Here is a 27,776-nt window from a genome sequence, read left to right on the forward strand (position 1 = left end):
GAAGCAGGAGAGGATCTGGGCCTTGGGGCCTGGCAGCAGAGAGCTGGGGACAGAGGGTGTGTTCTAGGCAGGAGGAAACCTGTGGAAGTGAGCAAGCGCAGGTGCTCAAGGGCAGATCTCAGGGTGGCGGGGGTGGGAGTGGGGAGAAGAGGCGCTTCACAGCAGCATTCCCACCACCATGGGGAAGGTCGGAACTCTGCCTCCTCACCCCCTACTGTGCTCTTTGGGGTCCATTTGTAGGGCCCAGTCCCCTGAGTCTGGCCTCAGGGCTCAGATAACCACTCCCTAGGGCTTATCTCCCCTGCCCATTAGGGCTCCCTGGAATAATCTAAAGCTCCTCATCAGGGGCTGGTGGAATATGCCCCCCAGGCATTTCCTAGATGGAGTCCCAAGGGTCTACCCCAATCAGTCTCCCAGGAGATGAGGGACCTTAATGCCAAGGGTGGCCCACTTAACCAGAGCCCCCACCTCCTCACCTGTAAAGGAAGGGGAATAAGTCAGCAGCACCTGCTGTGAGGTTATAGGTGAGACAGGGCTTCAGATGGGTGCACACACCTCTAGAAAGACACCCCCAGCATATTCTCACTTTAGAGCCTCCTCCCTGCTGTGCTGTGACCCCACCCACATGGGGCAAGGGAGGGCAGCAGGCAGTGTTGGGGGCCACCCTTCTCAGGGGCAGGGGAGTGTGTGGGGGCCTCAGAAGTCTAGACAGGAAGGCAAATTGTCCCCAGCAGCTCCTCCCAAGCGCCCCCCACCAGCTTCCAGGCCTTGAAACCTGAGGATATGGGAAAGGATCAAAGGTCTACCCTATGCGTGGACAAGGGACAGAAAAGTACCAGGACCACAGTGCCTTGGAGGCTGCCTTGCTGAGAAGGGGCCTCAGTTGCCTGCTGCTTCAGCGGCAGGAAGGAAGGAATCAGTATCCAGTCCGACACCTCGGCCTCTTAACCTGTGTGCAAACCTGACCGACCGTCACCCTCGGTTACAAAATGGCAGTGGATCTGAGGCGTCCCTCTGATTAAGGAAGTCGCCCTGGCCTCCACGCCCTCACTGTCCTGGCTAAGTGGCGGCCCGGAGTTCTGCACACTTTAGCCCCGGCAGGGAGGAGGGGACGCAGATCAGGAAGTGGGCGGGCTGGCTCTGAACGTCGGGCCGGGGGCGGAGGGTCGGCGGTCGGCGGTCGCCGGGGCTGCAGGGCTAGGCGGGGATGGGCGACCCTGCAGCTCCCCGATTGTGGTCCCCGGGGAGGTGGCCGAGGCGGATAAGCAGCAGCGAGCTGGCGGGCGGCCACCTCCGCCTCAGGTCTGTCCCCGCGGGCGGGCGGGGCGCGGGGAGAGGAGGAGCCTCGGGGCCGGGCCACCGCCTCCAACGCGGACCTTCAGCCGCCGCCGCGGCTCCGAGCGGCGAGCCGGATTGGTGAGTGACCCCTCCGCCGCGTCCCCGCGGGGCTGTGGGCTGCGCCCCGCCCGGGACCCCCACCGGGACCCCCGGCGGCTACCCCGCTGCGCCCCGCGCCGCCGCCGATCTGAGGCCCGGCGCCGCCACGCGTCTGCAGGCGACCCGGGCCGCGGGGACCGAGCCACGTGCGCCCAGCGGCAGAGAACCCGGATCCCCGGTCCCCCACTCTGCGCGCCTGCCTTCCCCGGGGACGCCGGCCGCGTGCGCGGGGCGGGGAGGCAGGGCCGGGGGCGCCCCGCGCGGGGCGGGACTAGGGAGAGCGGGCGTCCCGACCCAGGCTGCAGCCTTGCGGAGCCGCCGAGGGCACGGGTCCCGGGTCCCCGAGGCTCCGGCCGGCCGGTCTCCGGGGAGGGCGGGACCTTACCGTCAGGCCTCTGAGCCGTTTCGCCGCCCCAGCAGAGCCGGCGACAAGGGCGGGGGCGCCCGACCTTGAACTGGAAGAGGCCAGGCTGACCATTGCCCGCCCCTGCCCTCCGAGCTCTGACCATTTCCCCGAAAACCCTCCTGACCATTTCCCCGAAATCTGGGGGCAAGGTTGCCCACAGGGGTGTGGTTGGAACTTTGGGCACTCGGTAGATGAAGGGGAAGGTACTGAGCTAATGTCGTTTTGGGGGCCAAGAGGCCGAAACCAGGGAGAAAATGCGGGCAAGTCCTGCTGGAGCCCTGGCAGAGGGCACCGAAAGGCCTGTCAGGTGTCCAGGGCCACGTCTGAAACAGGCTCCAGAAGTGGGGTTCTGGAAATAGCTCCAGGGAAGTATTTCTGTCCATCGGAGTGCAGTGATGATATAACTAATAGCAGACATTTATTGTGCATTTATCTGTGCCAGGCAGCTTGCTTTGCACACACTGTCCCAGTTAATCCTCAGGGCAGGAAGGCACCCCTATCATCTCGTTACAGATGGGGAAACTGAGCCTCAGAAAGCATGGGTATTTGGCAAAGATACACAGGTAGCAAGTTGCCGAAAGAGGGATTTGTACCCAGATTTATCCGACTTGGCAGCCCAGGGGGGCCTGCTAGTGGGACAGACAGGGCATGTTCTCAGAAGTGGCAGCCCAGCAAAGGCAGTGCTGGGGTCCAGGATATCCACAAGACCAAAGGGTCTCACCTGGGTGTGTCCCTTCAGTCACCTGCATGGTTTGTTAAAAATACAGATGCCTAGGTCCTCCCCACGGCTGACTGAATCTGAGTCAGCATGAACCCCCCCTGCACCCAGCCGGGAGCACCTGGAGGACTGTCTTACTCATCTCTGTGCCTGTCGCTATCCCTCCTGGCCGTCGGGGATCGGGGGGAGGGGTGGTGGGAGGGCGGCTTGGAGCAGGTGCTTGATCATCGTCTGATGGATAAATGGCCTTAGTGGGGCAGGGGGCATCACTGGGGTACAAAGGTTCCCTGAAGGAGGCCTTGAATGATGGGCAGGTGGGCTCAGCCAGGCAACCTAGGAGTCGGCATGGGGTGACGCTGGCCTCAGAGTCGGCAGGGAGCTCAGCCCAGGCCACCCGTTCACTAGAGGGCGGGACAGCCAGTCCCAAGCCCGCTGACTTCCCCGGGACCTGTGGGCACTCTAGGACCACAGGTGTGCCCTCTCCAGCCTAGAGATGCCAAACAGGTAAATTGCTCTCCAGTTCATATTTCCTGTCCTTGCCTCGTGGCCCTTCCCTCCTTGCGCTTATCAGAGTATTGGGCAGGGCTCCAGGTAATTAAAAAGTGAAAGTTAATGACCATAGTGCAAAGCTGCGCCCCTGTGCAGTGGAGCTGCCTGACAGTAGGTGAGAGCCCCTGGCTTCACAGTCCCCCGGAACCGAGCTGGAAGCTCAGCTCTTTCCCATGTGACCTTGGCCAAGTCCTCAACTCTCTGCACTCGCTTCTTCATCTGTAAAACCTCGCTGAGGACACTGCACCTGATATCTCTATGTAACAGTGACAGTAATACCTGCCTGGGGGATTAGTTGTGTGAAGTGCTGAGTTTTAGGAGTGCAATAAATTAAATCTCAGAGCCCTCTCACTTCCCCCCGGGATTTGAGCGTTAATCGGCTGGGGACCTTCAAGGCTCATTGCTCTTCTAGTCCAAGCCCCTCAGTTCCCTAGAGAAGGTGGCTAAGGCCCAGAGAGTGGCTTCTTCTCTGTTGCAGAGCTGGCCACGGGCCCAGGCCTCCAGGCTCCCAGCTTGTTGTCCTGGCCAGTGCCTTCCAGACTGGGAGAAAAGTCTGTGCTCCTGCTTCATTCCCTGGCCAGCCTGCAAAAGAACACCTCAGTGGCCGGGGTGATTTTCAGGCACGTTGGGAAGGGCCAGGGAAGCAGGCAATGCAGTGATGTGCGGGCTCCCTATGGCTGGATCTACCCCTTCCCGCCCACCCCCCCCCCCACCACCACCAATATAGTGGCCATGACTTCCTTGGCGGGGCGGGCCAAGCTGCATCGATGAGCCTGCCATGAAATTGTTTTTTATTACCTGGACCGAGAATGGGCCTCTGGATTTAAAACAAGGAAGCTTGCCTTTTTAAGCAGTTATTAAGACCTAAGGTCAAGCTGGCTCTTTTCATCCCTCCTGGGGGCTGGAGGGGTGTGTGCCTCTTTTTTCCACTCATATTCTGTCCTTGCCAGCCCCGCCCCAATCCAGGAGGCTGTGGGGGTTACGGAACTTGGAGAGGGGAGGAAAGGAGGGGTGGGGATGGGCCACTCTAGGTGGTTTTCAAACATTCGACTACAGAATTCTCACCTCCTCCGGCTGCCCTCTGCAGCCGCCCAGCCTACCCAGACCTCTGCACATCCGCCCTTCACGTCCTTGGCATGCCATGGGCACCTCTTGGATCACACCTGAAATGACAGTCATCATCCCTGAACGTTCAGTTCCCCACATGCCAGGCCCTGGGCCGAGCGCGTTATATCTGAGCGCACATTTGAACCTTCAACTCTCTTAGGAGGTAGATAATATTGTACTCCCAACCATATAACTTTCTCGAGGAAACACGAGGCTTCAATCCATTCATCCCATTGAGCTTGGGGCTCCTAACCACTAACTATACATGCTTGTCCAAATTCTGCCTCATTTATTCATTCAACAAGCATTTCCTGAGAACCAGCTGGGTGCCAGGCACTCAAGACGGAGTCCCGCTTCTGGTGGGATGAGTATCCATTGTCATTTTCAACCCTGCAAAACACCCGCAGCCTCCACTTATTTCTGCATAGAAGTGAGGGGATTCAGCAGCACTGAGGCCCAGGCCCCACGGCTAATGGGATTCAGAGCCGGCTCAGGCTGAGCGGGCTGTCGGGGCGGGATCGGGGACTGCTCATCACTTCATCCCAGGGCAGAAGGTTTCCCTTCCCCTCAGATGCGGAACGAGGTCCCTGGAGAGTTACTTACACAGCTCTTCACAATCAGCACCTGGCAGAACGTGCAACAGGTGGATGCTAACCGTCCTGCGATCAGGCAGTAACTTCTTCCTACCTCTCTCTCTCCCGCATCTTGGGAGCTAGGTGGGATGTAAGCCAACACATTCTTAAACCTTCCAGAGCTATCGGATTAGGAGATTAAACTGTAAAAGATACAGCCCCAAGATGATAAACTCAATCCCAGGGAAATGTAAAGGCATTTGGGGACTGGTGAATGGGGCGGTCTCCGTTCCCCGGGGGGACAGCAGGTCTCCCAAAGCCGGGGTGCGGGGTTCTGTGCTGGATGACCCTTGACTGTAACGTGTGTTTGTGGTAGGGCCGTCAGGCTGTGGGGAGGGTGGGCTCGGGAGGTGCCAGCATGCCCAGCAGTCGGGGTGAGGGTCTCTCTGAAGGTGAATCATTCAGGGCACACAGCGGGAGGGTGTTGGCTGTGACATGGGTCCTACGGGTGCAGTCTGCGCCAAGATAGGGTGACCTGCCGCATCGCTAGGGTGGCCTTTGCGAGGGGCCTTTGCTGGGGCTGCGTGACCAGCCAGGCCTGTACATGGGCCACGGTGGGGCAGGGTGGGGGAGCCAGTCCCCACTGTCCAGTGAATCAGCCCCGACGAGAGGTGGGGCAAGGCCCCCTGTGGTTGGTCCGCGCAGATGGCTTCAGGCTGGCCAGAAAGAAGGTGGTGCCCGGAACTGGAAGGGAAGGAAGCGAGCCTGTGCTGGGCGGGGCAGCCAAGGATTATGTTGGGGGTTGGGGACTTCTATCCAGGAAAGCCCTGCCCTCCAGGTGTTCCTGGCTTGGAGGGCTGACAATGATCTGTTGTGTGTTGCCTGTTGGGCCTGTCTGTCCTCCTGTAACCTTTGCTACAGTTCTTCTGGAATGTTCTGGTCTAGCATGGCTGTGTCCGACGAAGGGAGAGGGGGAGCTCAGGGCACAGCTGAGGGCTCGCCGAAAACCCCAGGACATGGGGGATCACAGCCGACCTGGACATGGGCGTGCCCCCGTCCACTCACACCTGGAGGGATCACTTTGATAAGAAAGGGTGAGGTCCTGGGACGCCTGGGTGGCTCAGTCGGTTGGGCGTCTGCCTTCGGCTCAGGTCGTGATCCCAGGGTCCTGGGATGGAGCCCCGCGTCGGGCCCCCTCCTCGGCGGGGAGCCTGCTTCTCCCTCTCCCTCTGTCTGCCACTCCCCCTGCTTGTGCGCTCTCTCTCTGACAAATGAATAAATAAAATCTTTAAAAAAGAAAGAAAGAGTGAAGTCCTGACAGTACAGCTTCTCCAAGGGCATGGGAGACCCTCCAGAAGCCATGATGAGGACAGAGAATGCCGAGCCTGTCCCAGTTACTGAATCAGGGGCGCTGGGGCTCCCTGAAACCTGCAGCCTAAGCTCGCCCGGGATCCTGTGTTCGCTACTGTTTGAGAGCACTACCTGAGCCCTCATGGGCCCCACAGGCACCTACGGGCCTCCCAGGGAGCAGCATACCATGAGCCGGGCTCTGAGGATGCATAGGGCTACAGGGCACCAGGTCCCTGCCCTTGGGGAGCCTACAGTCTCATCGGGAAGCTGAGTGACCGTACAAAGTACCAGCAGGCAGCAGAGGAAGAAGATTCCAGGAGAGCAGTGGTCCAGTGAGTGTTCCACAGCAAAGCACAGGCAACGTGTGAACCCCAGCAGTCCGAAGATGTGGTTCAGGGGGCTTTCACGTTCACTGTTTAACTGGATCATCAGAGCAGAGAAGGAAAGGCATCTGAGCAAGGTCACACCCGGCTGTGCACACTCGGGGGATTCAAGACTACCCCTGCCCGCAGGAGGTCTCTTTCTGGCCCAAGAGACAGGACATGGACGGGCTCAGCGGTCAGACGACCGTGCCCGCCCTGTTCTGCTACTTGTAATAACAGAGTGAACCCGCCCAGAGCCCGGTGGTGTGTATTCTGGTTCTCAAAATGAACAGGTTACTCAAAACTACCATTTTCCAAGATCACCAGTTTTCAAACAAGTTGAAAGCAGTTGAATATACTTATCCTAAGACTGGACATGGTATAATTAACTTCGATGATAAAAAAAAGCCTCCAAACCTCTGGGCTCCCTTTGGGCTGCCAGGGTGGCCTCCAGGGTCCCTAGAAAAAGTGTCGGCAGCAGGCAGGCACACGCCCATCCAGGCTTCGCCCTTGTGACAGTGCTGTCTTCTGTCTGCGGGTCCTTCTGTCGGTCCTTCTCCCCACTGTGGGCACCGACCAGCAAATACAGACGACCATGGAGCCTTTGTTGGCACAGAAACGCTGAGAAAATGATCACGAGGCCGATGACAGCCACGGCAATTGCAATAAATCACCCCCACAGCGACTGATAAATTGCCACTTTCTGCAGCCATTATATTTGGCTTTGTAACCCGAAGAGTAAACGCACCTCCCTCTCTCTCTTTCTCTCTCTCTCACACACACACACAAACACACACGTGGGCAGGCAGCCTCCACCCCGCCCTGGATGACATTTATTCGCTTTATGCATCCTGGGTTTTGCTGTTCCTGAGGCAGGACACTTGAGTCGGAGCCACTCATTATCACTGGTGAGATTTCCTCCCCGAACAGGAAGTACCAGGCGGCGCAGCTCTCTCGTAGTGCACTCCGTAACCGAGCCTCAGTCACCACTCCCGGTCCAGGAGCCCATGCCTGTGGCCGGGAGCTGGAGTGTAGGCTGCGCGGGCAGTAGCCTGGCGGGTCCCTCCCCTCGGAGGGGCAGCCTGAGCCCCGACTTCAAAGACAAAGTCGGGGTGCCCATTCATCAGAGGGAGACCTGAGCAAGAAGCGGTGGCCAGGATCACGGTGGGCTTGTCAAGGGACTCAGGCTTCAGACGCTGGCGTGGGCCAGATGTCACAGCAGCCTGCCGTCGGTAAGTCTGGGGAGGGCACAGATCCACGGCGGCACGGGTGGCACGTGCGCCTCTCCCACCAGCGCCGCCAACCCCCGGCCGGCTTCCGTGTGCCCCAGCATCTCGGGGAGTCCGAAGTATTAGAGCTTCGCGGCCTCCGTGCAGGCGCCCCTAATTTGTAACTGGCCACAAAGAGCGCAGTGAAATGGAGTTCTTGCCAAAGTAAAGTGGGAAATATGATCATCTGTACATTAAGTCGGGAACCTTTTGCAAAGTAAAGCGTTCGAGGATTTATCGCACATGGGGCCTCTGGTTAGTGGGAGCAATGGCTTTGTGGGTTCTGGTGTATTAAAAAAAAAAGGTGTTAATGTTTACAATGCAGGCCTGTGGAAGGCTGGCCCATTGGGAATTGTAAATTTTACTTATTGGGAACCATTTCTGGGTTGGTTTAGCACAGACCTGCTGCTGTAAGTAATTGAACCGGATTTTTCTAGAATGATTAAGAAATCTAGATGTTTGTAAAGAGCCCTATAAATTATTCATTCACTTCTATTTTGCAAAGCGGTGTAGTGACAGACCTCCCTCTTCTGTCACGCTAAACTTGCACGTATGTGTACTTGCGTGTGGATCGGCTTGTGTGTGTGTGTTTGTGTGTGTGTGTGCCCGAGCTTTGCGTGCTCTCTCGCAAAGGAATTCTCAGCCTTTCTTTTAAAAATATAATGATTTTTTTATGATGTCTAAATAACGATTCCAGGCAGTATTACAAGAAATATAACAGTAAAATGTTTGTAAGAGTCCATCAGAAAGGAAAAATGCCCACAGAGAAAATAGAAATGCACCAATTAAGATGTGTGTGGCTGTAAACCAGCTTTTAAACCCTGATTTGAGACTGGCATCCTCTGTCCTGTCCCTCCTCAGGTCAGCCGTGAGGGATCGGAGGGCCAGGTGCGCAGACTCAGGTGGAGCCTTCCTCTGCCCACTAGACCCTCAGCCAGAGAGAGGGGGCGGCCCTGGATTTGCAGAAATAGCTGAGAATAAGAGGCTGGAAAGTCTGAGTCTGGGCGGCTCAGCAGGGCAGAGGGAAAGCTGGGCAGAAGAGAGCAGACCACCCCAGAGCCGCATGTGACCAGGTGACCAGCTATTACTCATTCCCACAGCAACGAGCTGCCCGCCCTCACCACCCTGGAGGCAGCTGGAATGCTGGAACCGGATGGGACTAGGGCCAGAGCCAACCTTGGGACCTTGTGGAAGTCCTAACTGGACCTCAGTTTTCTCATCTGTAAAATGGAAGGAACGATAGCCTTCCACAGGCCACACCCCGAGTGTGCAAGTCCAAGGTCAGGATCTCCATAGTGTGAGTCTGGCCACGCCTCCCCGTGACTGCTTTTCCATGATTGCGGATGTGCCACCTGTCAGGCCCTGGCTAGATGCTGGCATGTGACTGCCCAGCTGCCCCTGTAGGAGGGCAGACCTCACAGCCCCGGGGAGGCCCGGAATTTCTACATGATGGGGCTTTCGGGGCAGTCATGTGGAGAGAAGGGGGAACTAGGGGAGTTCTCTTAAGCTGCTTCTCTTTGCATAGCAAGTAGCCTGCTTTTTACTTGGTTTGTTTCTTTCAGATTCACACAACGGGAAAGGTTTTACAGAAGCTGTTATTCCTTTGACCTGCCTGGGAAATGTAAATTATTTATATCAAAGGGTATTAGTTTTAATGTCAACATTAGCACCTGGGGTGGGGTGATGGAGACTAGGGGGGTCAGGGACCTCACCACCATCCACCCCTTGGACCTCTAAGGGAAAGTACGCACCATCATATGCTGGTCCCATCCTGGTACCTGTGCCGCGGAATCAAGAGGACCAGAGAGGGGGTGTTAATTCTGTCTCGAAGAGGAAGTAATGTGAGGGCTTCACAGAAAATCCAGCCTTTCTGCTGGACCTTGAATTTTGTCATTTGGAGGGAAGGGGGCTTTCCAGGCAAAAAGATTACATCTGTATCCAGAGCAGAAAAAAAGCATGCGGTCTGAGTGGGGAGGCCACAACAGGGCCTCGCTTGCCCCTGGACACCCCTGCCTCATGGAGACTGGGCAGACCATTTTGAATGGTTCTTCCCCGCAAACCCCAGCCGCGCCCCGCCCCCCCCCCTCAGGCTCAGAAGTCCACAGGCCCTGGAGTCATTGACCCAGCATTCCGGAAGCCCTCTTCCTTGGGTACTCACATACCAGGCTGTACCTTGATAGGCCTCACAGCTGGTGTTTGATTTTCCACTTTGGCCAGAGCTGCACGAGTCTCTGTGTTTTTCTGTTCATTTTCAGTGTTTAAACTCATCTGTGCATAAGTCTTCTGTGTGATTAAATGTATCAAATAGTGAAATGCCTGGCCAGGTCTAACAACATGATCGGGCTGTGGTAGGGATTAGAAAGTCCTGGTAGTATTTAATCACCACTGACTGTAAGAGGGCCCATTGGGTTCCGAGGAGAACAGCCAGGAGTCCTAAGTACGCTCTGCCCTTAGGCACAGAAACTAGCGGTTAGGTTAAGTCGTTCAAGCCACAAACATTAATTGAGCACCTAATCGGTGCCAGGCCCCAGGATAGGTGCTAGAGACACAGAAATGAGTACGAAGTGGACCGTATAGATGGAAAAGCAAACCAGCCTGTGCAGTCAATGGTCACATGTCAAATGCAAAGTGAGGCCCGGAGTGTGAGATCCTCTCTGTTTTAAGGGTCCTGGAGGAAATCAGGTCTCCCAGGGCTGCCTGGACCAGCCTTTTGAGCTCTCAGGGATTCTTGTAAAAGTCAGAGGTCTGCATGGAGCCAGCCTATGGTGGGTGGGTGGGAAGTCAGTGCAGGACCCTACCCACACAGAGCATTTGGAGAGTGGAGGCTGACTTCCAGTGTCCCTCGGAGCCCAGGGGAAGATGCTGCACAGGGCCTGGGAGGGCCTCTCAGAGGCTTCTTTGAAAAAGCGGCCCAACGGCTGGGCAAAGCAGGGGAAGCATGCATCCCCAACCAGGCCCAGGAACCAGGCCAGTGAGGCAGGCTGAGTTCCTTGGCAAAAGACCCTGGGGCTGCCCTGGTTTGTCTTGGCTGCTTCTGCCCCTTTCCCTGCCTCCACACCTCCTTCTGCCCAGGAATAGGGGGCTCTGATCCCTGATTCTGCAAACCTACACCATGGCAAGGGGAGGGGGTTCAGGGGCCGCCACAGCCCACAAGACCCATCTGGCCCCAGGCTTTGCGGTTCCAGGTGTCCCTGGAAAGCAAGAAGGCACCCAAGCCCAGACGCTGAGACTGCAGATTCAGCTGCCGCCGCCTGATAGCCTCCAGCCTGGCTGGATTAACCAGCCCATAGGGAGCTGGCTGCCCCCACACGCCAGCACCCTGACCTCACTGGGCAGAGATAAGCCACTCCCTGGGTCCCACAGCGCCTGGGCATGCCCTCGTGCAAGCGCTCTTCTCCTCACCGCAGGCTGTAGCTGGCCTTTCCCCAAAGAGCCCCGAGAGGATAGACCATCTTCTGGCTACCTGCCAGAATACCTACTGGGTACATAGTAGGTATTCAGGGAATATCAAATGAGGAAATTTTCCAGGATTGGTAGGACCAGCTATTGCATAACACTGCACAGGGTGTGCACTGCACAACTCCAGAGGTTACTATTCACGTGGATTACAATGTGGATGGTGCCCCCTGGGGTTGTGCAGCATGAGGACCCTAAGGGCTTGAGCATCTTCCCAGCTTCAAGCCGCTGGCCTTGGTGCTGACCATGGGGACTTCACCCTTCCCGCTCCTAACCAGCACTGACCATCCTGCCTCCGTGCTGGCGGTGGGTGGTAATGAACTGGTCCAGTGAACACTTCTTCCTGGCCTCGCTGTCAGCTTGTGGTAGTGGAAGAGCCCCGGATGCCGAGTCAGGCCATCTGAATTCTTGGCCATCCAGGAAACTCAGTCCTCCTGGAAGATGTCCCCAGTCAGGGTGTTGGGGACTCCCGGGCCCCCAGAATCTGTGTGGGGACAGCCCAGTGCTGCCCCCCTCTTTTCCCTCAGCCTGCAGTGGACCTGGTGACCCACATGTGGGAGGGGAGGGTCCATGGGAGCACCTCATGGAGAGTTTGCCTCACTGGCTCAGGGAGCAATGTTGCCATGGCCCTGACCCCCTTCTCCCCGGAAGGACCCAGCTCTGGGCAGCCAAGGGGTATGCAGGGATGGGGCACGTGCACCTGACCCCAGGGCTGAGAGGAGCATGGGGAGAGAGCACTGATACTAGGGGTCCCGGAGGGCAGGGAGGACTTACAGAGCAGGCAGGCAGAGAGCTGGGTCTGACTGTAAAAACCCAGGAAAAAAGTCGAATCTGGAGTGGTTCACCCCTCACACAGCACCTTTTGCGAGCATCTCCTGTAGTTTCAAAGTGTGGTCCAGGGAGCAGCAACAGCAGAAATTGTGGGGAGGGAGCCCAACAATATGTTTTAACAAGCCCTCCAGATGACCCTGGTGAGACTCAGGTTTGACCAGATACGTGTCTGGCGCTGGGCTAAGTGCCGGCTAACAGAAGTGAGTTTGACTCAGTTCCCATGCCTCAGGAGCTTAGAGTCCAGGGAGGAGACAGACGGGACAGACAGCAATGCTGCCAGTGGGGAAGGGGCTGCTCCTGGGGCTGTGGAGGCAGATCGGCAGCTGGTGCGGGTTTGATCCAGGAGCTGGGGGTCCTGTTGAGGAAGGGTGGCCTGGGGACACCCGTGGCATGAGGACCGTCCCTTGTAGGGAGCTGGATGTTGGGACTAGCAGTCCTCAGAGAGCTCAGGGGGCCCACTGCCCAGTCCCAGACCACCCTGGTGCCCCACTCCTGACCAGCAGCCTCTCCCTGTTCTGCCGCCCCCTCTTCTTTCCACTCCCCAAACCCCAAAGAGCCGCAGGTCCCTCCCTGCAACTGCCTTGGTGGGAAATGTGTGCATACCTCCAGGCCATTATCTCCAAGCACATTTTTAAGAATATTTCAGAGTAAATTTTTCCATTCAGCAGAGAATGCCATGTATTGATTTAGGTGCATCTATTTCTCCTTTACACAGACAAAGGTCTTTAAAAATCCTAGACAGAGAGGAACAAAATGAAAAGGGAGTGAATTTAACAGGCACAGATCGTGGCACTTTGCTGATCCCGTATAATCCTTACTATGTCTCCTTTAAGTAGGTAACGTTACTCTGTAGTACAGAGAAGGAAACCGAGGCTCAGAGAGGTAAAGTGACCTGCCGAGGCCACCCCGCTAATAAGTGGTAGGACTGAAATCGAACCCCAGCTGCCTCCAAGCCTGTGTTCTCGCTGGCCTGCCTTGCAGTTTACCACGGCGATTGAACCTGAGTAAGTCTGGAATATCCAGATGTTTCCTGAGCCCACATTCTGATGGCTGCACTCAGAGGAGCTAGGCTAGCCTAGCCGGACAAGCTCCCAGTGACCATGATGGCTCCCTGGGGCTGATCCTCTGCCTCATTAAGGAGGGGATGCGTTTGGTGGGGAACGGGGAACGAATCCAACCTAATGCTAGCAGATTGGCGGCTATGTGCTAGTTTCCAGCTGCGTGTCCTGATATAAACCCTCTGCCATTTGCCAGAGTAGCAGATGATGCTTCCTTAACCCCTCTCATTGGAACGCATCTGCCTTGTTCATTGACCCATCCCGGGAGCTGGATGGGTGGGCCTCAGACCTCAGCAACCTTCCTTGCGTGCCGTGCACTGTGGTCCTCAGTGGCTGTCTGCTTGCATGGGATGGAGCACAGGGCAGGAGCTTCGTGAGCAAAAGCTGCAGGTCCACTCAGAAACCAGAAGACTAGCCCATGGTACCATCTCCCCTACAACAGTTATTAATAGTGTTGACTACACAACTCACTTTTCTAGAGGTCGTGGGGCTTAGAAACTCAGATATATGGGAAACAACCAGGGAATAAATTAGAGCCGCCAGCACTGACGTCACGGAATCCATGCTCTAAGGTCATGAGGAGGCCTTGGACTCTCACCCAGAGCAAGTTTTCTCTCGTTCACACACATCAGTAACACACATCAGGCTGTGCTATCTCAACTTCCTTTTTTTTTTTTTTTTTTTAAGATTTTATTTATTTGTTTGGCAGAGAGAAATACAGCGAGAGAGGGAACACAAGCAGGGGGAGTGGGAGAGGGAGAAGCAGGCTCCCCGGTGAGCAGGGAGCCCGATGCAGGGCTCAATCCCAGGACCCTGGGATCATGACCTGAGCTGAAGGCAGACGCTTAACCGACTGAGCCACCCAGGCGCCCAGCCACAGTCCATTTTAGAATCGTGCCATCACCTCCGAAAAGAAACCCTGTGCCAATGAACTCTTTCCACTCCCCCCCACCCCAGCCCCCTTCAGGGCAACCGCTAATCTACTTTCTATCTCTGTAGACTTGCTTCTTGTAGGCATTTCATATAAATGGAGTCATACAGCATGTGGCCTTTTGTGACTGGCTTCCTTCATTTAGCATAGTGGTTCCAAGACTCAGGGTGTTGTGGCCCCGTAGCTGTGCTTCCTTGCTCTTTGTTGCTGAATGATGCTCTGTTGTGTGGCTAGAGTACGTTTGGTTTCTCCGTTCTCCAGCCGGTGGACATTGGGTTGTCTATACATTTGATGTGTTACGAATAATGCTACCAGGAATTTTGGTGTACACATTTTTGTGTGGACAGTGTGCTTTCAGTTCTCCTGGGTGTTTAACTAGGAGTGGAATCACTGTGTCATATAGCAACTCTCTGTCCCACCTTGTGAGGAACTTCCAGACTCTTCCACAGTGGGTACACATTTTATTTTGTTGTTATGCCAACACTGGATGTGGGTTCCAATGTGTCTACATCCTCAACAACACTTACTATGTCTGCCTTTGTTGATTAAGCCGTCCAAGTGAGTGTGAAGTGGCATGTCATGGTTTTAATTTGTGTTTCCCTGGGGACTCATGACGTTGAGCATCTTTGTGTGTTCTTCGTGACGATTTGTGTATCTTCTTGGGAAAACTTCGATTCAAATCCTTTGCCCATGTTTATATAAGTTATATGTCTTTTTAGTACTGAGTTGTAAGAGTTCTTCATATATTTGAGAGCAAGCCCCTTATTAGATAAATGATTTGCAAAATTCTTCTCCCACTCTGTGGGCTGTCTTTGTGCTTTCTCAGTGGTGTGTGGCCTGTATTTCTTGTCCACAGCAGGACCTGGGAAGGCTTTAAGAGGCAAGCAGGCAGAGAGAGAGCTGTGATCAATGTCCTGACAATGAGGGAGGATTTAAACCTGTAAACTTATAAAACGGTTTTATAAAAACAAGGACAAGACCCAAGGACATCCCCTCTTGCAGTTCAGGGTGATGCCAGGGTTCTCAGTGAGGATCTGACTGCTTCTCTTGAAATATGCACTACATTTTGGAAGGATTTTTGGTCCCCAAGGATAAGCAGAGTAAGTTTTGAAGCTGTGAGATCCAGGATGTTTGCCTTCATTCAGAAATATGCATGAAACTTCTCTGATGTGCCCAGCACAGGGCTGGATTGCAGAGTTAACAACCATGCAACCGATCGTGGCAGTCTCTGCCTTGCCAAGGTTGACAGGAGGGTAAAGCAGCTCAGTGAGCACAGGAGCCACCAGGCGAGGATTCTCAGAGAAGTCCCCAGCCACCGAGCAATGCCCCGGGTGCGTGTGGCTCCCAACTGCCCCAGGAGGGAAGCTGGGCAGATATTGGTCCCTTTGGGCTCAAGTCTCCAGGATGGGTATGGACCTCCCAGGGATTGTAAAGGATCATTCCCTGGGGCCAAGAAGAACACTTAGAGCTTCTATAAAGCTTAAGCCTTATCCTTTTACATTTATCTACATTGACATTTATGTTAACATAATGGTTTATCCTGTGTATAATATTATACACCACAAATTAGGACATTTTAAATATATTTAACTTATAAGTAAAAATAGCGGTAATAGGAATGTGTCTCCCCCCCTCCCCAATTTAATTTTACTGACTAGATAAAACCTAAACAAAGTTACCTCTTGAGGATAAGAGCTGTGCCATAGTCCTCTCTCAGTCCCTGGGGCCAGCTGGGGCCAGAAATGTTAGCGCAAGTCAACCTCTGCGTGGGAGGGGTGGAAGGCACCCCAGCTGACCCACAAGCCACCACTCCTCCATCCAGCTGCAAGGTGCCACAGCCAGCCACCCCACCCCCGCCACCACATGTGACCCACCCTGACCCCTCCATGGACGGGGACTGCCCTGGCCACGTGAGTCTGAAAGGTTGTCGCTGCCCTCGCAGAAGAAGCTGTCAGGCTGTCCGTGGCGTGACTGGCCACCATTAGTGGCTGCCTGAGAGCAGGCGGGAGCGCGGCGGGAGCGGGCAGGCCGGCCACTGGGCCCCACATGGCTCCCAGCCACAAACATAGCCTATGTCATGACCTTGCCGGGAAGTGGGAGGGACCAGGCAAGCCTGGGCAAACACCCAGAGAGGACTGGGGCCTGTGGTGTGTGCCAGTTCCTGCTCAACGGAGCCTCAAAGCCGTTTTGTCCTCAGCTTGGGCGGGGGGACGGGGGTGGGGCAGGTGGGCAGCTCGCAGCGGGCAAGCCCCAGCCTGCCACCCCCACTCCGGCTGTAATTTGATCCCCTCCCTCCTCCTTCCCCCAGCTCTGTAAATAGAACCACCAGGGAGCCAGGGCCCAGCCAGGATCAGTCACTCTCTAATCTTAGGGCCACGTGGACAGGCGACAGGCGCTCCTCTGCCCATCCCCCCCAACCCACCCCCCGCCCCGCCCCCGCCCGCCCCAGGCCTCTAGGACTTGTACCACCTGCTCTCCCTTCTCTGGCCTTCACGCCGGCAGCAGACCCTGTGCTGGGCACTGGGAGGGCAGAATTTGGGGAGGCAACCGCGGCCCGTGAAGCCCCCGAAGCCCCCTCAGCGAACGGTACATACACACGTACACGTACACGCACGTGTACACGCAAGCACACGCATCGGTCGGAAAACTCGGCTCTGAGCTCTTGCACCCATTAACTCATTTCATCCTCAGAGCAACCCTTGGAGGAAAGTACAAGTAGTGCCCCCATTTTAAAGGAGGGGGACTGAGGCACAAAGGGATCGCCCCTAGCGACGCAGCGCCCTGATTGGACCCCAGCGCCGCAGCCGGCCTGCCGATGGCTCTGTCCCTGCATCAGAACTTGTAGAGGTGGGAGCTGCCCCTGGGGTGGGAGGCCTCACAAGGCACCATTACAACCGGGCATTTTCCTGTCCTGAGGACCCAGTCTTGGTGGCAAGAAGCACTTAGGGATGTTTTGTGTTTAGTTTCCACGCGGCCTACGACTGAAAGCAGCCCCCTAAGTGTGGGACCATTAATACACTGGGAGGGGCTCGCAGGTGATTCGGTGCAGCGGCTCGGTCAGAGAAGCCACCCAGAGAGGCTCAGCGACACTCCGATGTCCCACCGCCAGGTCACCAGCCCCAGTTCCCCCAGCCCCTGCCCGAGGCTTCCCTATTCTGCAGCTGCCTCCACCCTGGCCCCCCGAAGGAAGCAATACCGAGTCAGGTTCTGAGTAAAGAACCTCGGGAGCCAGCCCCACGTAAGTCCTCCCCACCTCCACCTTGGGTTGCTCAGTCTGGGGTTCAACGTGGACAAGATTCAAAGTCTGGGTGTCACCAACTTTGGTTCAGTTTGCTGTGAGGTTGTAAACCACGGGGGGTTCTTCAAGAGCCAGACAATGCCACACGTGCCATGAAGCTGACTTCCCCTTGGGAAGTGGTGTCCATCCCCTGTCGCTCTGTGTCCACTCATGACTGGGTGCGTCTTATCAAACGCGTCCCCCACCACACATGCGCACACACACGATTGTAAACCATCCGAGAGTGGGGGCCACATCTTCCTCATCTTTATTCTCTTCAGACTGTTCAGCACATGGTAGTTACTCCAGCGTTGGGAGGAGAGAGCAGAGGAGACGCTTCTGGCCGGGAGGGACCGACTTGGGACCCTCTGAATTGCTAGCAGACGTGGAGAAGATGATCTGGGGGCTTCAGGGTCGTCACTCCCGCTCCCCATAAAGGCAAGCCTCACCCCAGGACTGGTGTCTTCAGGCGGCTGTTGCAGGGACAGGGGAAGGCCCCAGTGCATCTGTCTCAGCCTTGACTGACCACAGGGAATGCTGGAGGCCTCCTGGAGGGGTTTATATTCACCTCGGCCCAAATCCCCCACACAGGCCTGGGAGCCCGAGTCCACCGGCAGAGCCCCTGTCATTGACTCTCCCCACTCTCCCAGGGCTAGAGAGGGGTTGGCAGGGGCTTCTGCATCCTTCCTTTGCCTTGTCCCTGCTACTGGTACAGTGCTGGCTCCAGGATCTGCTTACGATTACCGACCGACACCCACCGAGTGCCGAGCCAGGATCAGTCACTCTCTAATCTTAGGGCTTTTAGGTTTTAGGTGCTTCATTTATATTGACTTATTTATTGCCACAACCTTGCCTTAAGGAAGGTGCTGTGATTGTCTCCCTTGGATCGCTGGGGAGACCGAGGCACTGACAGGCCCACAGTCACAGCTAGTGAGTGGCAGAGTCAGAATTAGAACCCAGGCAGAGTTGGGTGCCGAGGTTGGCCTTCCGTGGTGACACACGACTCCAAGTCTGCACTCAAGGGATCATCAGGAGCCCCGCTTACAACTGCAAAGGCTAGCTCATCACCATTCGGAAAAAATATCCTTGTCCCCAGAACCAGACAGAAAACGCTCTCCCATTTTGCAGGGAGGGACTGTCCCCATCAGAGCGTACAGTGGAGTCCCATGGGAGCAGGGTGGGGGCCACAACGCATGTCCCCTGACTCTTAGAATGGACAGTCAGTGCATTCCCTTCGACCCTGACCCCCTCTTCTCAGCCACAGGGCTCCAGCTCTGCCACTCGCTTGGGCATCTCTGGACAGGTCCTCTGTCTGGGCAATAAGACTCTTGGTGAAGCTCACTGCAAAGGCTAGTAGACCTGCGTCCTGTTCTCCTTTCCCCATTATCCTCTTTGCTGCCTGGAGCAAGTTCCTTAACCTCTCTGAGCTGCTGCACTCAGAGTGGCAATGCTTCTTACCCCTTCTCTGCCGAGGACTCCCATGGACCCATAGGCTGGTGAGGCCTCTAGACTTCTGCTCAGAATAATGCTCTCACAGAAAGGGGAGAACCCTCTTACCCTGTTGGTGGGAATGCAGACTGGTACAGCCACTCTGGAAAACAGTATGGAGGTTCCTCAAAAAGGTAAAAATAGAGGGGCGCCGGGGTGGCTCAGTCATTAAGCATCTGCCTTCAGCTCAGGTCATGATCCCAGGGTCCTGGGATCGAGCCCTGCATCGGGCTCTCTGCTCTGTGGGGAGGCTGCTTCTCCCTCTCCCACTCCCCCTGCTTGTGTTCCCTCTCTCGCTGTCTCTCTCTCTGTCAAATAAATAAATAAAATCTTTAAAAAAAAAAAAAAGGTAAAAATAGAGCTACCCTATGATCCAACAATTGCACTACTAGGTATTTATCCAAAGGATACAAACAGTGATCCGAAGGGGTACGTGCCCCCCGATGTTTATAGCAGCGATGTTCACAATAGCCAAACTATGGAAAGAGCCCAGATGTCCAGCCACAGATGAATGGATAAAGAAGATGTGATAGTGATATATATATATACAATGGAATAGTACTCAGCCATCAAAAAAGAATGAAATCTTGCTATTTGCAAGGAGGTGGATGGAGGTAGAGGGTATTATGTTAAGTGAAATTAGTCAGAGACAGACAAATACCATATGATTTCACTCATATATGGAATTTAAGAAACAACAGATGAACACAGGAGAAGGGAAGGAAAAATAAGATGAAAACAGAGAGGAAGGCAAACCATAAGAGACTCTAGGAAACAAACTGAGGGTTGCTGGAGGGGAGTGGGGTGGGGGGATGGGGTAACTGGGTGATGGGCATTAAGGAGGGCATGTGATGCAAAGAGCTTTGGGTGTTATATGCAACTGATGAATCACTAAATTCTACCCCTGAAACTAATAATAATAATGACAGTAATAATAATAATAATAAACACTTCTAATATCAAGAAAGAAGATGTTAGTTGAAAAAAAGAAGAAGAATGCTCCTACATGCACAAAATGACATAGGGTTACAAAGGAGACCAATTATAGTGAAACATAGTTCCCAAAATATGTTTTGAATGTGTCATAGTAATAGGCATGCTTCTTTTGAATACATTAAATAACATCTAGTGGCTGGTCTAATATTTACTATAGTTTTATTTTTTTAAATTTTCCCTCACCCTTACTGAGGTATGATTAACAAAACTATATATATTTAAGGTGTACAATGTGATGTTTTGATACACAAGTGAGATCATGCATTATTTGTTGTTCTGTGTTGGCTTATTTCACATAACATAATGTCCTCCAGGTTCATCCATGTTGACACAGCTGTCAGGATTTCCTTCTTTTTTGGAGGTTGAATAATATTCCATTGTGTGTATATACCACATTTCCTTTGTCCATTCATCACCAGTGGACTCTCCCATTGTTTCCATATCTTGTCTACTGTGAGTGATGATGTAGTGAACATGGGGTACATATATATCTCTTTGAGATAGTGATTCTTTTTTTTTCTTAAAGACTTCATTTGTCAGAGAGAGAAAGAAAGAGAAAGCGCACAACCAGGAGGAGTGGCAGGCAGAGGGAGAAGCAGGCTCCCGGTTGAGCAAGGATCCTGATGCGGGACTCGATCCCAGGACCCTAGGATCATGACCTGAACCAAAGGCAGATGCCTAACCAACTGAGCCACCCAGGTGTCCCTGAGATAGTGATTCTATTTTCTTTGAATACATACTCAGAAGACGAATTGCTGGATCATGTCGTATTTCTATTTCTAGTATTCTGAGGAGCCTCCATGCTGTTTTCTATAATAGCTGCACCAATTTATATTCCCACCAACAGTGCACAATGGTTCTCTTTTCTCTGCATCCTCTCCAACACTTACTATCTTTTGACTTTTTGGTCTTTTTGATAATAGTCATCCTAACAGGTTTGAGGAGATATATCATTGTGGTTTAGATTTACATTTCTCTAATGACTAGTGATGTTAAATATCTTTTCATATACTTATTGGCCATTTGTATGTTGTCTTTGGAAAAATATCTACTCAGGTCCTTTGCCCATTTTTTAATGGAATTATTTATTTGCGGGGGGTTGTCTTGTTTTATTTACTATTGAGTTGTATAAGTTGTAGGAGTTCCTTACGTATTTTGGAAATCAATCCTTTTTTAGATAGATGGTTTGCTAATATTTTGTCCTATTCCATAGGTGGCCTTTTCATTTTGTTTATTGTTTCATTTGCTGTGCCAAAGCTTTTTAGTTTGATGTAGTCCCACTTATTTGTCTTTATTTTGTTGCCTGTGCTTTTGGTGTCAATCAAAAAACAAACAAAAAGGGCGCCTGGGTGGCTCAGTCGGTTAAGTGACTGCCTTCGGCTCAGGTCATGATCCTGGAGTCCTGGGATCGAGTCCCGCATCGGGCTCCCTGCTAGGCAGGGAGTCTGCTTCGTCCTCTGACCCTGTCCCCTCTCATATGTTCTCTCTCTCTCATTCTCTCTGTCTCAAATAAATAAATAAAATCTTTAAAAAAACAAAAAAATCATTGCCTAGACCCATGACAAGGAGCTTTTTCCCATGTTTTCTTCTGGGAGTTCTACAGTTTCAGGTTTTACATCCCTTTTGAGTAAGTCCTTAATCAATTTTGGGTTGGTTTTTGTGTATGGTGTAAGGTAAAGGTCCAATTTCATTCTTTTGCATGAGTACATCCAGTTTTCTCAGCACCATTTATTGAAGAGACTGTCCTTTCCCCGTTGAGTATTCTTGGCACCTCTGTTGAAGATTAGTTGCCCTTATATGCATGGGTTTCTTTCTGGACTCTATTTCATTCCATTGATCTATGTGTCTGTTTTTATGCCAGTACTATGCTGTTCTGATTATTATAACTCTGTAATATAATTTGAAATCAGGAAGTGATGCCTCCGGTTTTGTTCTTCTTGCTCAAGATTGCTTTAGCTATTTGGGGTCTTCTGCAGTTTCATACAAATCTTAGGAATGTTCTCTCTATATCTGTGAAAAATGCCATTGGAATTTTGATAGAGATTGCCTTAAATCTATAGATCACTTTGGGTACTATGGACATTTTAACAACATTAATTCTTGCAATCCATGAACATGGGATACGTTTCTATTTATTTGTGTCTTGAATTTCTTTCATCAGTGTTTCATAGTTCTCAGTATACAGATATTTCACCTTTTTGATTAAATTTATTTTTAAGTATTTTATTCTTTTCAATGGTATTGTAAATGGGATTATCTTCTTAATTTCTTTTTTGGATAGTTCATTGATAGTACTTAGAAACACAATTGATTTTTCTATGTTGATTTTGTATCCTGCAACTTTACTGAATTAGTTTCTTAGTTTTAACAGGGTTTTTTGGTGGGGTCTTTAGAGTTTTTTATATGTAAGATCATGTCATCTGCAAACAGAGACAAATTTTACTTCTTCCTTTCCAAGGTAGATGCCTTTTCTTTTTTCTCTTGCCTAACAGCTCTGGCTAAGACCTCTTGTACTATGTTGAATAGAAGTGGCAAGAAGGGCATCCTCGTCTTGTTCCTGATCTAAAAGGAAAAGCTTTCAGCTTCTTACCATTGAGTATGATGTTAGGTGTGGGCTTGTCATATATGATCTTTATTATGTGGAGGTGTACTCCTTCAATACCAGTATTGAGTTTTTATCATGAAAGGATGTTTAATTTTGCCAAATGCTTTTTTCCATGTGTTGATATGATCACATGATTTTTATCCCTCATTCTGTTGATGTGCATCACATTTATTTACTGGTTTGCATATGTTGAACCATCTTTGTGTCCCAGGGATGAATCCCAGTGGATCATGGTATAGGATCCTTTTAATGTGCTGTTGAATTTAGTTTCCTAGTAGTTTGTTGAAGATTTTTTCATCTGTGTTCATCAAGGGTATTGGCCTGTAATTTTCTTTTCTTGTAGTGTTCTTATCTGGCTTTGGTATCAGGGTAACACTAACCTCATAAAATGAGCCTGAAAGTGATCCTTCCTCTTTGCTTTTTTGGAACAGTTGGAGAAGGGCTAGCATTAAATCTTCTTGAAATGCTTGATGGAAGATTTCTTATTACTGATTCAGTCACCTTACTCATTATTGGCTTGTTCAGATTTTCTATTTCTTCATGATTCAGTCTTGGTAGATTATAGGTTTTTAGGAATTTATCCATTTCCTCTGGGTTGTCCAGTTTGTTGCCATATAATTGTTCATAATAGTCTCTTATGACCTTTGGTATTTCTGTTGTATCAGTTGTAATGTACCTTTCATTTTTTATTTGGAGTCTTATTTTTTCTTAGTCTAGCTAAAGTTTTGTCAATTTTGTTTATCTTTTCAAAAAACCAGGTTTTAGTTTCATTGATCTTTTCTATTGTTTTTCTAGCCTCTATTTCATTATTTCTACTCTGATCTTTGTTATTTCCTTCCTTCTGCTAGAACTTTGGAATTGTTCTTTTTCTAGCTCCTTGAGGTGTAAAGGTAGGTTGTTTGAGATTTTTCCTTTTTTGTAAGGTACACATTAAGCTACAAACATCCCTCTTAGAGCTGCTTTTGCTGCATCCCATAAGTTTTGGTATGTTGAGTTTCCATTTTCATTTGTTTCAAGATTTTTTGGATTTCCCTTTTGATTTCTTCTTTGGCTCATTGGTTCTCCAAGAGTGTATTACTTTTTTGGGTGTTGAGTTTGATAAGTTCTTTATAGATTTGGGGTACTAACCCTCTATCAGATATGTCATTTGCAAATATCTTCTCCCATTCCACAGGTTGCCTTTTAGTTTTATTGATTGTTTCCTTTGCTGTGCAGAAGCTTTTATCTTGATGAAGTCCCAATAGTTCATTTTTGCTTTTGTTTCCCTTGCTTCTGGTGACGTGTCTAATAAGTTGCTCTAGCTGAGATCAGAGATGTTGCTGCCTGTGTTCTCCTCTAGGATTTTGATGGATTCCTGTCTCACATTTAGGTCTTTCATCCATGTTGAGTTCATTTTTGTGTATGATGTAAGAGAGTGGTCCAGTTTCATTCTTCCGCATGTTGTTGTCTAGTTATCCCAATGCCATTTGGTGAAGAGACTGTCTTTTTTGCCATTGGATATTCTTTCCTGCTTTGTCGAAGATTAGTTGACCATAAAGTTGTGGGTCCATTTCTGGGTTTTCTATTCTGTTCCCACTGATCTATATGTCTGTTTTAGGAGCCAGAGTGTATTATGCTAAGCAAAATAAGTCAGTCAGTGAAAGACAAATACCATATGATTTCACTCATATGTGGAATTTAAGAAACAAAACATGAACACACGGGGGGAGGGCGGAAATGGAGAGAGGGAAACAAACCGTAAGAGACTCTTAAAGATAGAGAACAAACTGTGGGGTGATGGAGGGAGGTGGGTAGGGGATAGGCTAAATGGCTGATGGGCATTAAGGAAGTCACTTATTATGATGAGCACTGGGTGCATGTAAGTGATGAATCACTGAATTCTACTCCTGAATCCAATATTGCACTGTATGATGACTCACTAGAATTTAAATAAAATTTTGAAAAGAAAAAAAAAAGAGTGTATTACTTAATTTCCACATATTTGTGAATTTTTCCATTTTCTAGTTGTATACCATTGTGGTCAGAAAAGATACCCCCTATGATTTCAGTCTTCTTAAATTTGTAGGACTTCTTTTATTACTTAATGTGTGATCTGTCCTGGACGATGTTCTGTGGATGCATGAGGAGAACATGTATTCTGCTGCTGTTGGATGGGATGTTCTGTATATGTCTGTTAGGTTTGTTTGGTCTCAAGTATAGTTCAAGTCCAACGATTCTGTGCTGATTTTCTGTCTGGATGATCCATCCATTGTTGAGAGTGGGGTAGTGAAGTCCCCTATTATTATTGTGTTGCCATCTATTTCTCTCTTCACATATGTTAATATTTGCTTTATAAATTTATTATATATTTATCCTGTCTGTCATAATTTTAAGTGAGTGATAAGTTTAGATAGTATTTGAAGAACTCTTTCACAATTAAACTTGGGATATGGTCAGCACTGACTACCAGTACTATTGTGATCTGCTGCTCACGTTCATGCTCAAAGGAAATGGCAAATTTCAGTTTGAAGCTGGTGCCAAGGCCAGCAGAATTTTTCCCACCCAAGTTTACTATGAATTCCTGGCCCAAGCCCAGATTTTCCACCATGGCCACTCATATGTCAGGCTCAGTAAAGGAGATCCCAGGGCACCCACGCAATCTCAGGGTCCCACTCACTGTCACGTTCCACTCCAATCCTACCCTTAGGGAGCAGATGTCAGTGTTCATTTGTTCACTCAGCAGACATTGAACACCAGCTCTGTACCAGGCCCTGGGACAAATGGTGAGACCCGAAGTCAAATAAGATGAGGTCCCTCCTTCAAGCTGCTCATCATCTACTCAAGGAAGAGCACAGAGGTACCTTCCCAAAATGCAAATGTACACAAGCACAGGGACATGTCACCCTTCCTGGTAATCAGATAACACCCAGCAGTGGTGAGGTCGGGGTCACTCCTAGACAGTAACACTATCCCTCCATCTCTCACATACTCCTTTGAAAAGAAGTATGGCACCGCATAGCACTCATCATGGAAGTTGGCGTTTTGTTTTTTTTTTGAGCATTCTTTTTTTTTTTTAAGATTTTATTTATTTATTTGAGAGAGAGCAATCACGAGCAGAGGGGAGGGATAGAGGGAGCAGCAGACTCCCCGCTGAGCAGGGAGCCCTACGCAAGGCTCGATCCCAGGACCTTGGGATCATGACCTGAGCCAAAGGCAGATGCTTAACCGACTGAGCCACCCAGGTGCCCTCATCATAGAAGTTCTATATACTTCTTTCTCAGCACTCTTGCAAATTTGCACATTTATGCCAAGGAAATAATTCAGGACAGAGGGTGGAGGGCAGAGGTCCTTCCCCATCTTCCTGACTTTGTGCTGTCCTTGGGAAGGCGCTAGGTCTCGCTCAGCCCATCCCCCTATGCTGGCACCTGCTAACACCCATGGAGCTCTGTTGGGTGAATGTTTGACCACCATGTGGTTACAGTGGACAAGAAAGAGGAAGGTGGTATGGAGGACAGTCTGGGAGCTCTCCACTGATCAAGTTCCTGCTTTCCTTCCAGCCACCCAAATGTCAGGAGAGATGGACAAGCCACTGATCAGCCGCCACCTGGTGGACAGCGATGGGAGCCTTGCCGAGACCCCCAGTGAAGGCCCCAAAGTGGGCATCCTGGGCAGCGGGGACTTTGCCCGCTCCCTGGTCACACGCCTGGTGGGCTCTGGCTTTAGCGTGGTGGTGGGGAGCCGCAACCCCAAACGCACAGCCGGGCTGTTCCCCTCAGCGGCACAAGTGACTTTCCAGGCGGAGGCAGTGGACTCCCCTGACGTCATCTTTGTGGCCATGTTCCGGGAGCACTACTCCTCACTGTGTGGCCTCAGCGACCAGCTGGCTGGCAAGATCCTCGTGGACGTAAGCAACCCCACAGAGCAGGAGCACCTCCGGCACCGCGAGTCCAATGCTGAGTACCTGGCTTCCCTCTTCCCCACCTGCACGGTGGTTAAGGCCTTCAATGTCATCTCCGCTTGGACCCTACAGTCCGGCCCAAGAGATGGGAACAGGCAGGTAGGTGCTGGGGGCATACCAGCCATCAAAACAATAAATATAAATGGCTAATTTTTGTTGCGGGCCCTCAGTGTGCCAGCCTCATCTCACATCACTGCAGAGTTCCATTTTACAGAGCGGGAAACTGAGGCTCAGAGATGTTAATGAACTTACTTATACCAGCTCCCACAGCTGGAGAGCTGGGATGTGAACCCAGTTCATATGAATCTGAAATCCATGTTCTTTCTTCTGTGGTAACTCAATTTCCAAGGGGGCAAGGAGGAAGAGGCTTTCTTTTTACTATCTGGAGTCAAGAATAGGAGAGACTCTGCTTTGAGAATGGACTTAGAAAGAGGAAAGCAACACATTTATGTGCCAGGTCCCAAGGAAGCAGGCAGGTCCCAAACTTCAGTGCTTGGATTCCAAGAACTTCCAAGAACTAAGTTGGTTTCCTAGAATAGTCAATAGTGGGTTTTTTTCTGGGGGTGGAAAATGGCTCCAGAAAATGTCCAGAGCTGCATACAGTTCTTGGCAGGAGGGGCTCCTATGACGACAAGGTCGTTTTTAATGCCCAGGGGCCACCTGCATTTGCCTGGAGGAAGGATGTCAGGCTTTATGTGTGTGAGAACTTCCACCAATTTGTCCAGCCCACATGCCTCACCTGCTTAGCTCCGTGCCAGCCTGTGGGAGAGTGCACAGCGGTCTCGCCTGGAAGGCCCTACGTGTGGCCTGCGCTGTAGGACTCCCATATGTGGACAGGCAAGGAACAGGGCATGAAGGCTGGGTGGCAGGGCCTAGAAGGAAACAGAGCTAGCGGCTGGCTAGGGAAGACTTCAAGGTCAGCTTTGGCCTGGTCCCACTTCCTGGTGACAGGGAGCGGGGAGGACATCCCAGTTTGCAGGAACAACCGGCAAAGGTACAGAGGTGAGAAATGATGCTCCTGGACCTCAGTTTCCTCACCTGCAAAATGGGGCCGTACCAACCTGCAGGCTTGTGGTAAGGCGGAGGGACTGCGTGTGTAAAGCCTAGCGCATAGTAGGTGCTGAGCCAGCGTCGGTGGACCAGACTAACCATAGCAGTGTGAGCAAGGCCACAGTGTTCAGAGATCCGAGGACACTGCCTGGAGCTCATGGTGGGAAGCCTTGGGCTATGAGGCTAGGGCTGGCTTGTGTGTTAGCTGAGGGGCATGAGGGCCTGAGGGACACCATCAAAGGGGACACCATCGAAGGGGACTGAGGGATGGAGCTGCATCCACAGCTGCATGTTCTGGGCCATATGCAAAGCCCAATTACTGAGCAACCCCCGAGCAGGCCACCGTTCTCAAAGCACCTACTCCAGGGGCTCCTGGGG

At 51.6% G+C, this 27,776-nt stretch overlaps 1 protein-coding gene across 1 annotated transcript in view; it reads left to right on the forward strand.

Moving 5' to 3' along the window:
• STEAP3 (STEAP3 metalloreductase) overlaps positions 1 to 27,776 on the forward strand; it is a 49,313-nt gene that overhangs the window by 3,643 nt on the left and 17,894 nt on the right. The window contains exon 2 of the mRNA XM_081814600.1: positions 25,948 to 26,447. Within this exon, the coding sequence (XP_081670726.1) occupies positions 25,948 to 26,447 (500 nt within the window). The remainder of the gene's footprint in view (positions 1 to 25,947; positions 26,448 to 27,776) is intronic.

This window comes from Leptonychotes weddellii, chromosome 3, assembly GCF_054177405.1.
Source record: "Leptonychotes weddellii isolate Sample4059 chromosome 3, ASM5417740v2, whole genome shotgun sequence".
NCBI classification, from domain to species: domain Eukaryota; kingdom Metazoa; phylum Chordata; class Mammalia; order Carnivora; family Phocidae; genus Leptonychotes; species Leptonychotes weddellii.